This window comes from Podarcis gaigeae (assembly GCF_964106915.1).
Source record: "Podarcis gaigeae genome assembly, chromosome: Z".
Lineage (NCBI taxonomy): Eukaryota > Metazoa > Chordata > Lepidosauria > Squamata > Lacertidae > Podarcis > Podarcis gaigeae.
The window spans coordinates 29,865,623-29,877,577 of NC_139691.1; the positions used below are offsets into that span (position 1 = coordinate 29,865,623).

Genomic DNA, 11,955 nt, shown 5'->3' on the forward strand with positions numbered 1-11,955 from the left:
AGAACAAACTCAAGAGTCAGTGCCTTGTTGTGAAGGGGAGACAGCTAGCAGGGTAGAGGAAGGATGCATCAGACCTTGATGTCTGGGATTAACTACCAAGAGAACTAGGGTGAACAAAGTAGGAAGTGGTTGTCAATAAAAATAGATGGAGATGGATATAGAAGTGTAGAATGGAGGCATCTGGCAACTGTTTAGATCAGAGCATCTTTAGGACGCAGAGGTTAATTTGTCAAGGTAAGGATGAAAGACAAACAGATGTGGACAGGATCTGCCTTGGAGAGGAATCTATCTGGTAAAAGTACTTCAGTGGAAAAAAAGTGAAACCTGAGGCAGCAATAGGTAGATGGACAAGAAGAAAATGATAAGGCAATACTTTTTTGAAAACCAAGTGGTTGTAGAAAGGGGGGGACAGTTTTCAGAGACTTTTGGGTGTCACTGGATCCTGTGCAGTAAAAGAACAGAGACCTGGAATTCGGAGCTAGAGAAGATGGAAAAGAGAAACAAAAGGGAACAGCTTTCCGTTTCAGGATTCCCTTGCATTCCACTACAAAAAGTGAGATAGCTCTAAAATTCCCGTTCTCTGATGGGGCTGCTAAATCGACTTTTGAATAAGTCGAGGTTCTCAGTCCTCTCAGGGGGGCAAGGACAATTAGCAAGGCCGGAGTTAGTGAAAGAGAAAGAGAAGGTGCCAGCCAAGAGGGCAGGAAAACGGGCGAGCGGAGGATGCGCGCAAAGAAGAGATAAGAGAATGACAGCGCAAGTTCAGCTGTTGATGGATGGAGGAATCTATAGAGGATTGACAGGGAAGCATGATGGAGAGGGACAGGTCAGAATAACGAGGGTATTGAAAATAAATAAATAAGGAGGCGGCAGGTAAGCAAGCAAAAGGCAAGTTGAAGGACCAGGTGGAGTCAAGGAAGATAGGGGGGGGGAATGGCATGAAAGATACCGTAGGGAACGCATGAAAACGGGGTAGGGGGTGTCGAGTCGGTGTCACGAAACTCCTCTCACGACCCCGGCCGCCCCCCGCCGGCCCCTTCTCCCTCAGACCCCTCCGGAACCGGTTCCCGCATCCCTGCAGGGAGAGGAGGAGACGAAGCACCGAGGGCTGGGAGAACAGCGGCAAGCCGGTACTTTCCCCTCCGCCTCCCTCACTGCCCACCACCGGCAGCGCCACGCACGCCCCCTCCTCTTAAGCCGGCGCTGCCTCTGCCTGCCGCCCGCCCGATCCCCCCTCAGAACCTTTTACCTCAAGTTCCCTCAGAAAACCCAGCCCGGGACTCCCTCACCTCTCCGCCTGGGCTGCTGCTGCTGCCGCCGCCTCCTCCTCCTCCGCCGGAGATCTCCATGAGGCCGGCGGCGGCGGCGGCAGGAGGCGGGGGCGGAGGAGGGCAGGAGGAGGGCTCCGCTTCGGGCTCAGGCTGAGGCTCCTCCGCGCCCTCCGGCGGCGCGAAGGGCACCATGACTGTGTGGCGGCGGCGGCGGCGGCGGCGGCTGTCGTCGTCGTCGTCCTGGTGGCGGCCGCCGCGCTCCTCCTCTACCTCCGCCTCCTCCGCCTCTCCTCCTCGTTCTCGCCCAAGCGGCGCCGCGGCGGGCAGGGACGGGGCAGCCGTTCATGCTCTTCCCCTCCCCTCGTGCTGAGGGGACGGGAAGGAGGAGGAGGGGGAGGGAGAAAGGAGGGAGCTTCGCCCTCCCTCGCTCGCTCTCCTTTCCCCTAGTCAGCCGAAGCCTCCAAGGCTGTTGCGGTTTCGCTCATCGCTCCCAGCCTTTCCATGCAGTGGCCCGTCGAGGAGGAGGAGCTGCTGCTGCTGCTACCCGGGCAGGCGGGGGCGGTTCCGTGTTACGCCGACCTCCCCTCCTCCTCCTCCTCCTCCTCCTAACATGGCGGGAGGAGAAGGCCGTCGCTAAACCGGCGTCTCTGCTTTGGTGGGCTGTTGGGTGAGGGAGGAGTGATGTCAGGCCCGGGTAGAGGAGAATTCCCCCTGCGGGAGGGGGGAGTTTGCGAGCATCACGCGTAGGGTGGTGGGAGGGGGTGAGAAGGTAGAGTTGGGGAGGGAGGGGGAGGTGTGGCGTCAGCGATTGCGTGGGCTCGGGGAAAGGTGACGTCGGTGGCGATGACGTCGGCACCCGCCGCTTTTCCACCGCCACCCATCTCGTCTTCCTCTCTCTCCCCCCCTCCCCCACCGCACCACCACCGAAATGTGCAACGCTGCTCGGATCAGAAGAGGAGGGAGATTTGGCTGTTTTAAATAATAAAGGCTATTTTATACTCGTTATGAGTTTTGGGTTGGGTGAAAGGGGTAGCGGGGGGGGGCGACAGGCAAGCAGTAGAAGAACCTATTTCCTTTTTTAAAAAAAAATTAAATAAATAAATCCAGATGCTATTGAGACAGTCGTGCTGCTGTTGCAACTGAAGCACCCTGAAAGTCTGGTGCCGCACAGTAAACCGGTTAGGGCTGCAGCTCCAAACGTTTGCTTCCCACCCCCACCCCCTTCAATGTTCCATTTAGTTATTTCGTGGAATTTGCATACCTCTTGACTAAGAAGAAGAAACCTCAAAGCGGTTTACAAAAAGAATAAAACAATAACATCAATAAAACAGCTGCGACATATTAAAAGAGTGATTAAAAAATAGCTATAAGCTAAGGACCAACCAAGTTAAAATACACCAACGTGCTACATATTTGGGCAGGCTTGCCTAAACAAGAATGTTGGGTTTTGTGTTGTTTTTTTAAAAAACGCAGGCTTCAAAAAGAGTACAGTGAAGGCACCTGTCTGACGTCAATAAGTGCTGCCACACGTAAGGTGGATTTCTTACAAGTGCAGAATGGGTATTATGTGGCACCTGTAGCAGTGCCAGTTCCACAGATCAAAGTAAGTCAGGTATATGGCGTAAGGCAATCTCACACGTAAACTGCTCCCAAGTTGTTAAAGGATTTACATACTTGAACTTGGCCCAGTAGCAAGTCAACAACCAGTATAGGTCTCTGAGCACAGGCATTAGATGCTGACAAGGTCTCACTCCTGCCAGCAGTTGTCCCACAGCCTTCTGGATCAAGTGCAAAGGAAGCCCCATATGGAGCACATTGTTGTAATCCGATCTTGGATGTAAGCAATGCATGAACTACTGTGGCCAAGCTTTCCCAGTCCAAGGTGCTTCTAGCCTCTGAGGCTGCCTTGGTCTCCAATGACAAAAGTCAATCCAGGCAAACCTCCAGACTGTCAACCTGCTCCTTCAAGGGAAGTGCAATCCTATCCAGAAAAGGCAATTGACCAATTTCTCAGACATGGGAACCACTCACCCACAGTGCCTATGTCTTGCCAGGATTCAAGTTCAGCTTGTTTTTCCTCATCTATCTCATCACTGTCTCCAAGCACTGGTCTAGGTACTGCGTGGCTTCTCCCTGTTCAGATGCTCACTATGCTCCAAAAGTGGCCTAAATTACATTGAATGAATACACTTACTAGAGAATGTGCTTACCAAGTCCCAATGAACACATGAAGCAGATCCTGTAAAATTAAGTAGCAACAAGAGTCTTTGACGATTTTGTAGTCTTAAGACAACTACCTCTCTGAAGTAAAAAGTGATGGGTGAAAAGATATATGCAAACTGGGGCCTTTCTTCCACACCAGGTTTCAAGGATCTGCTTCTAAGAATGTTCAGAGTGCCTTTCTCCAACACTAAGGCTGTGTACTTTACTGCTGATTGCAAGGTAGGCAACCAGTAAGACACTGGGCTTAGCGCCACATGCAAAGTTCAGTTTTTGCCACACCATATTATCCCTATCTCCATAAGCTCTTGAAGGGAAATGCGATGTATCACAAGACAAATTTTGTATGCACTGGTTGAAGATATGCACTGGTTGGCTGAAAGTTGGTGGAATAATATTTATATAATACTTACCCCCAAATGCTCAAAGAGTGTCACATGAATTCTGATAGTTATTGTTAGAACATCCCTGCAATGTGAGTTACTATTATTATCTTTGCCATATTGGGGGTGGGAAAGGTTTAGTGACAGCAGGCATACAACTAACTCATTCTTCTTTCGTAAAGTAGATTCAAAGCTATTTAGAACTTAAAAGTTAAGAACCAGTACCTTGAATTGTGCCTGAAAGTGAATAAGCGTACAATGTAATTCTTTATGAATTGATCTAGTAATATGCATCCTGCTATCCACACCAGGCAGAATTCAACTTCAAGAATTCTGAAGTTTCTAAGTCATCTTCAAGGGCAGCCCACATATAATTTACCACAGCAGTACAACTGGAAGACTAACAGGGCTGGAAGACTCACCATAGCTAGGCTATCCCCAACCAGGAATGGCTACAACTGGGCAAATTAACATAAGCTGGTAAAAGGGACTTAGTACCACTCAGAGCTGGATCAAGGAGTATTCCCAGACTGTGCACCTGCTCTTTCAGAAGGAGTGCCAAAACATTCAGAACAGGAAAAACAGCAAGCTCCCAGACCTGAGAACCACCTACCCATAGCACTTTAATCTTGTCAGGATTCAGCATCAGTTTCTTGGCCCTTATCCAGCCCTTTACCTAATCCAGACAACAGTTCTGAAATCCTTTGAGATGTTTGTAGGCTGTCAACCTCCCACACACCTCTCCCTGGCATTTTTCCCTTTTCTTTTCTTCAGCCTTCCAACCTTTTGCCATCGTGTTCATCCTGCTCGTCTCCACCCCTTGCTTATAATATATTTGCTTTTGGGTGAAAGGCAGTGGTTGCGGCAGAGCAACTGCAAATGTTCTTGGGCAGTAATAATTATCTGGGTTTAGCCCACGTTTTGGGACTGAACCAGCCTTGATCTCCCTGATAGATGTCCTTTATGAAAAGCAACCCTGTGTTACTCAATCTTTAAGTGGTGTTTGATACCATTAACCATTGTATCCTGGACCTATCAGGATGCCTATCAGAATCACTGTATTACTTCAATTCCTGCCTGTGTTGCTGAGTCCAAAGAGCATTGGCAGAATGCTCCTTGGTGGCTGTCATTGTGCTATGGGGTTCTGCAGGGCACTATTTTGTCCCCAATGCTATTTAGCATCTAAATAATTGAGTCAGGAGCAGTCATTCAGAGTTTTGGAGCACAGTGTCATCAGTACACTGATGACACACAGCTCTATTTCTCCATAATATCTTAATCAGGACAGGCTGTGCAAGCCCTGGACCAGTGCCTGAATGCATTGAAGGACTGGCTGAGAGCCACTAAATTAAAATGAGAATCATAGAATTGTAGAGTTCAAAGGGCCCACACGGATCATCTAGTCCAACCGTCTGCAATGCAGGAATCTTTTACTCAACATGGAGCTCAAACCTACGACCTTGAGATTAAGAATCTCGTGTTCTACTGACTTTATGTTTTGCACCACATTGATAATTTATATGCAGGGGCTATCTATAAATATTTTAAATAATTACTAAATAACTATTTAGCTAAAATTACTCAGTGCCTACATCATTTCCAACGTTATTTGGCCTCTAGAATATTGGTCCAACAAGTAGATTAGGATCCACACATGGTCTGATTTATGGTGGGTCTCATCTCATCTCATCTAGCATGATTTCTGTTTCTTTTTTTAAGAGTAGCAGCAAGGGAGAGTGCTCTTGTGCTTGAATCCTGCTTGTGGGTTTTCCACAGGCATCTGATCAGCCACTGTGAAAACAGATGGGCCATTGGCCTGATCCAGCAGGCTCTTCTTATGTTCTTATCAACATTAAGATGAAATCTTTAAAAGGTTGGTGTTTACTACTCTGAATGCTTTATAATAAACCTTATAAAGTGCTCTCAATCTTTTGTAATGACTCTTCCTGAGCTGAGATGCCCTGTAATCAAGGCCAAGTTTGCCTTTGGATGTGTGAAAATGCAAGCAATGCAGAGAGGTGTACGTTTTCCAGAAATGTGCATTCTGCAGATTTTCACACTTCAGACGGTGCATTCCCTTTCTCTGAATATTGTGGTCTCTTGTTAGGCTTCCCACATTTGCATTTGTAGGTATCTGTAGATGTGTGCAGCCAACCATGGCTTCACAAAGTAATATGATAAGGGCCCAAAGATGCAAATCCCCAGTTTTCAATTGAGGCATGGCTAGGCTTCAGCAAAAATTTTAGCACCATTCCTATGATTAATTCTCTCTCCCACCATTTCCTGTGACATAGCAGAGGAAACAGTCACTGCAGCCACTTGTTTGGGCATCTGGCTTGGCTTCTTTGTAGGAGCTAAAAGGTGTAGGAGAAGCAATATTTATTCCTCCTGCCCTTGCCATTTCCTTGAAACAATCTGTGTCCAGTGACCTTAAAAACCCATGCTTGGGTGACTAACTAGAAATACATAATGCAAGGCAGGGACTGTTTTGGGCAGATTTGCACAAATACTATGTTTGTACCACATTTGTGATGGTACACACTACACAAACAGGGCTCCTCCAGTCCTGATGACCATTCATTCTGATTCGCTTACACAGTGATTAGATTATGTCCAGTCTTTATTGAGCATTCATTCTGATTTTGTAGGTGGTAGTTTCACAACAATGAATATTCATCCTGGTTTGCTTGCAGGTGTTTACACGTGTTCTCATTGATTATGTTTTTCCCACACTTTTCAGTATTTGCACATTATTTTCCTAATAGCAAAAGTCATTAAAAGTCATCATCTGAGGCCTCCTTCATGTGCCTCCTCTGAGAGAGATCTAGAGGACAGCAATAATAGAATGGGCATTTTCTGCAGTGGTACCCTGTTTGTGGAATGCTCTCCCCAGGGAGATTCACCTTTAGGCACCATGTAAAAACATTCCGCTCCTCCCAGGTCTTTGGCTAATTAAACAATCTATGACCTTTTACACTATGGGGGACGTTATTTTTGTTTGTTATTATGGTATGTATTTTGTGTGTTTTTTATTGTAACAAATCTTTGGGTGAAAGGCAGCATAGAAATTTAATAAATAAGAATAAGAATATTAAGAAATGGATTTGTTGCATTAGGAATGCAGAGCATTGAATCCAGTTTAATTGTACAAGCTTAAATTTCCAGTATGCACTTGAATCTCTCCCAGAAAATGAGAGTCATATGTAAAACATTTATTTCTGCTCTCCACTGTTTCCCAGCTAAAAGCAGGGACACACTTCTGTGATTTACCTAACACATGATATTTTCCCCTATCCCCCTTCAGCCCCATCAAAACACTTTATTTTTAGGGCTACAGTGCTTAGTATATTACCGTAATTTGTTAGACTAAAAGCATCTTTCCTCAATTAATCAAGTAAAAATTGCCCTGATTCAGCGCGCACGTGTATGTGTGTGTATTATGAAAACCTAATAAACTACAACAGAAATTCCAGAGGATTACCAACAATCCAGAATTAAATACATTATGAATCAAGGTTTTCAAATCATCACACACAAACACACACACACACACACACACAGAGAGAGAGAGAGAGAGAGAGAGAGAGAGAGAGAGAGAGAGAGAGTTTTAGCCAACTAAAATGTTACTCAAAGTAGATCCACTGAAATTAGTGGAACTAAATTACTTGTGTTCATTAATTTCAATGGGTAAATTCTGAGGAGGACTAACATTGGATATAAGGTAGCTAGCTAGGAAAACTGAAGATAATAAGCATCATTTTCTCTTTTGTCTTATATAGGAAGGAATGTGCCTTTTGAGATTATGCCTGCTATAACTCACACATGCATCATTTTAAAACAAAGAATGCATATTTTTGGCATCATACATATATTTGTTTCCTTATGCAAGTTTAATTGACTGCAGCTCATACAATCAAATGATTAAATGTTTTTAATGTTCTCTACCTGTTGTATTTACCGTATATTTTGCTGCCATTGTGCTGTCCTTACCTGTGTACTCCACTTTCAGCGGAGAGGCGAGGCATCACCAGCTTCTGGGGGATCTCATTCTACCTAGCTGCTGCCAGGAGGGTCACTGCTGCTGAGTTGGAAAGGGAACTGGAGGTGCAAATGAGTGCTGGAGGACAAAAGGGGTGGTGACACACAGATGATCCTGGGAGGTTTTCCAAGCAAAAAACAAGAAACTTTGTTGATTTCAACAAGAGAGGAGGGGTTTGAAGGTGAGTAGCTTTCCTTGGATTTTCAGTTGTGTGTGGTTTTTGGGAAGCCAATCAAAAGATCTTCTGTAAGACACACACACTCTCTCTCTCTCTCTCCATATATATATATATAAAATAGAAATAGGTGAAGGCAAGACATTTGCACAGGTCCCAGGTTTCTGAACAGCAGGTGTGGTGAGCCACTCCCTTGTTCATGACAATGAAGAGATTGTGGTGGGTAATGTTCTCCCATTGGATTTTGTCCTCTGAAGTCAAGTTGCTGCATAAATGCTATGCTTGTTTACAAGCAAAACAAAATAGCAAAACAAGCAAAACAAAACTGTGTGAGCCAAGGTAGCAGGGCAATACCTGGCAACACCTGCTTACAGACAGACCTCAAAATTTCATGGAAATGTTGCCCTTTAAGATTGGCTCTACCAACGCACATTCGAGGGTGTCTTGATAGTTTTGCTTTCATATGGCATCACTTGTGACTTTAGAGCATCACAGAAAAAGCTAGCAAGTGAAGGAAAAACAAAGCATTTGGGTCTGTCATTCCCCCCTGCCTATTTTTTTGTAACATTGGCAAGAATGATGGAACAATCTGGTCCACCACATGGTTCAGGAGAAGATTCTCTCTCTCTTGTTCAAAGGCAGTGTTCACATTTGTAAATCTGGGTACAGGCTCCAGGCTGTTGTAGCATTGTTTATCTGAAAATGTTGGGAAGAACTACATGTTTTATTCAACTAACCATAATAATACACTGTAACACAGCTATGTGATTCTAAAAGAGAACTGCAGTTCATGGGTGCTGATATATCTGCCTTCATGTAGTCACATCACAAATGGCAATATGAGTTGTTTTAGCAAAATATATATGGTGACTTCTTCTGAAGTTTAGAAATTTGGACTGAATGTTGTTTGTTTATTTTTAAAGGGCATTTGCAGCAGCATTTGGCAGGTTGCAAGAAAACTCAACCTAGAATTCAAAACAATAATGGGTGTAGGTCATGGGACTTTGGGATACAAGTATCACAGGTGAAGATAACCAGCAAGCAAAGTAAACCATGTAAAAGCAAAGTAAAGCAAGCCCAAAATAAACCTTGGTTTCTGCTCATTGTTTGGTGAGAAACAAACCATAAGCACTGGTTCAGATATAATGGTAAGCAAGCCTATGAGTTGCTTGCTTGTTCGTTTATTACATTTATGTCCTACCTTTTTCTCCAAGGAGCTCAAGGGGGCATACTTGGTTCTCCTTCTCCTCAATTAAGCTTCACAACAACTCTGTTAAGCTGAGAGGCAGTGACTGGCACAAGGTCACCCAGTGAGCTTTATGGCTGAGTAGGGATTTTAACCCTGGTCTCCCAAGTCATAGTCTAGCATTCTAACCACTACACCACACTAGCTTTCACTGTGTCAGAATCTGGGGAGTAGCATAGGAGCCAGCTTTGGCCCCCACAATAAAATATTTGAGGCTGGGCCCACACACAGTTGATGGGCATTCTCATTCAAATGGTGTGTGTGTACTGTGCCATGTGATCAGTTATGCAGGGCGGGCTTATCTGGGCCCCCACAATATTTTATTCAAGTTGGCACCCCTGGGAGGAAGTGAACCTGGCACCAGTCATAAGCGGCGCACCCACACACACACACACACAAACGGCTCATTCTCTAAATATTTCCCAGCCTTATGTTACAGGGAAGACCTAAAAAGCAGTTATTCCTAAAGCAACAACATTTCCCATATTTTCCATGATGAATTACTGTCCATTGGCACATATATTGGCCTGTATTCAAGTAACTAATCTCTCTTGTGGCCAAACAAAGCACTTTCCCACTAATTTTTTCACCACTGTTAATTCATCTACAATCACATTAAAGGTTAAATTGTTGTCCATCTGGATGTTGTCCTTTATCGGACTCTCCTGCCTTGCCTTGTCCTGCTGGCAAATTTCAATATGTCCAGATCATGGGTATCCTTAAATCTACTGGCAGTTCTGCAAAAGGTCCTTTCTTCCTCTCCTTCCCAATCTTGGCATAGATTGGAAGGAGCTAACTCCTTCCATCATACAAATTGCTAATCAAAGGTCTCCAGAGATATGATCAAGAGGGTCAATCCATTCAGATTGTCTGCCAGTAATTCCCTTTCCACCTCTTCCCGGCCCAACCCAGTCACAGAACAGCTGTGGTATGAAAAGAAATAAAAGCAAACAATGAAACATATCCTCGAAGTGTCCCTATTTTCCAGGGACAGTCCTGGATTTACAGAAGCCGTCTTGGTTTCTGATTTGATCCCGGAATTTCCTGCTTTTTTAAGGATGTCCCATGTCCCTATTTTCATTGGAGAAATGTTGGAGGCTATGGAGTCATGTGCCCCCCCCCCCCCGAGCAAAGGAAATAAGTAACTATACAACCTTTAGAAGACATATGAAGACAGTCCTGTGAAGAGAAGATTTTAATGTTTAATGTTCTATTATGCTATGGTTAAACCACAGAGCCTAGGACTTGCCGATCAGGTTGGTGGTTCGAATCCCCGCGACGGGGAGAGTCCCCTGCTCCTGCCAATCTAGCAGTTCAAAAGCACGTCAAAGTGCAAGTAGATAAATAGGTACCGCTCCGGCGGGAAGGTAAATGGTGTTTCTATGCGCTGCTCTGGTTCGCCAGAAGTGGCTTAGTCATGCAGGCCACATGACCCGGAAGCTGTACGCCGGCTCCCTCGGCCAGTAGAGCGAGATGAGCGCCGCAACCCCAGAGTCGGTCACAGCTAGACCTAATGGTCAGGGGTCCCTTTACCTTTTACTACATGTTTGAAGCTGCCCAGAATGGCTGGGGCAATCCAGTCATATGGGCTGGGTATATATAAATAAATATTATTCCATTATGGAATAGGACACCCCTATTTTCATTGGATAAATGTTGGAGGGTATGATGAAGCATCTACAAATAATATAGGGATCGGCCCCTACCTTAGATTTATTCATCCATTTAACAAAATTTATAAACTGCTTGGCTGCAACAAAACCACTAAGTGGTTTGGAGGATATATTGAAACTATAAATAAAAACAGTAAAATCAAGTATTTAAAAATATTTTGAAAATAATTAAAATCAGCAGTAAACTACAAAGGGAAGAGAAGTAAGATAGCGTATGGAAGGGACTTTGCTATGCAGTTATGCATCCTGGTTTTCCTTTGCTTTTTCCAAATCTGGGCTGTACGTAGACAGGGACTGGAGTGCATGAACAACAGCCAATTTCCTTTGAGATGTGCCGTTTTTCGTTCCATTTTTAAATTATCCATTATGAGACAAGCCTTCAGAGCTATTTGCCCTCTCACTTGATGCTACATTATGAGGCGAAATAATTGTAAGTGCACTTTTGCTGTATCACCTTCATTATAACAGCTAATCCATACTACTCCCCAGCTCAAATGTTATTGTTCTGTTAACTGGTTTCCTATCAGAGAAAGTGGAGAGAAAAATCATTTTAGAGAGACCACTCATTTTAGACTGATTGCTTTGTTTCTCAACAACCTTGGTTTATTAGCAGTGTGCTTGTTGAGTTTTAAATGAGAACCACTCTCTCTCAAAACAACATGGTAGAAAATGTTCTCTTTGCAATGTCATGATATTGCGATGAATTGTTAGACTTGTTACTGACTTTCTTTGTGTAACTTAACAATGAGTTCTGATTGCATGCTATTACTGGTGGTTGACAGGAGGGCATGGGAAGCTAAATGAGAGGAGATTGGGATGAGAAACAAAATTCAACAGTCCTTACTGATAATAGGCACCACAGAGTTAATAATTTGTCACAGCACCCTGCCTCTGGTGCCACTTTTAAGAGCAAGGGCCAACGTTAAGATTTTCTGAATAGACTGAGAC

The 11,955-nt window shown here is 44.5% G+C and overlaps 1 protein-coding gene and 1 long non-coding RNA gene across 4 annotated transcripts in view; one reads left to right on the forward strand and one right to left on the reverse strand.

The window, feature by feature from the left end:
* RPS6KA6 (ribosomal protein S6 kinase A6) overlaps positions 1 to 2,041 on the reverse strand; it is a 61,092-nt gene extending 59,051 nt beyond the window's left edge. The window contains exon 1 of one of the 2 annotated variants that reach the window (XM_083722169.1): positions 1,290 to 2,041. In XM_083722169.1, the coding sequence (XP_083578295.1) occupies positions 1,290 to 1,463 (174 nt within the window). In that variant the 5' untranslated portion in view covers positions 1,464 to 2,041. Of the gene's footprint in view, positions 1 to 1,249 lie in introns of both variants that reach the window. The other variant, XM_083722170.1, reaches the window with a different exon arrangement.
* LOC310836840 lies at positions 55 to 10,621 on the forward strand. Of its 2 annotated transcripts, none has more exons than XR_014560255.1 (4): positions 55 to 841; positions 3,634 to 3,713; positions 7,889 to 8,094; positions 9,012 to 10,621. It is a non-coding gene; the product is annotated as an uncharacterized lncRNA (long non-coding RNA). The 2 variants fall into 2 exon arrangements; XR_014560256.1 differs by lacking the exon at positions 55 to 841 and adding an exon at positions 1,044 to 1,130.
* The last annotated feature ends 1,334 nt before the right edge of the window (positions 10,622 to 11,955 follow it).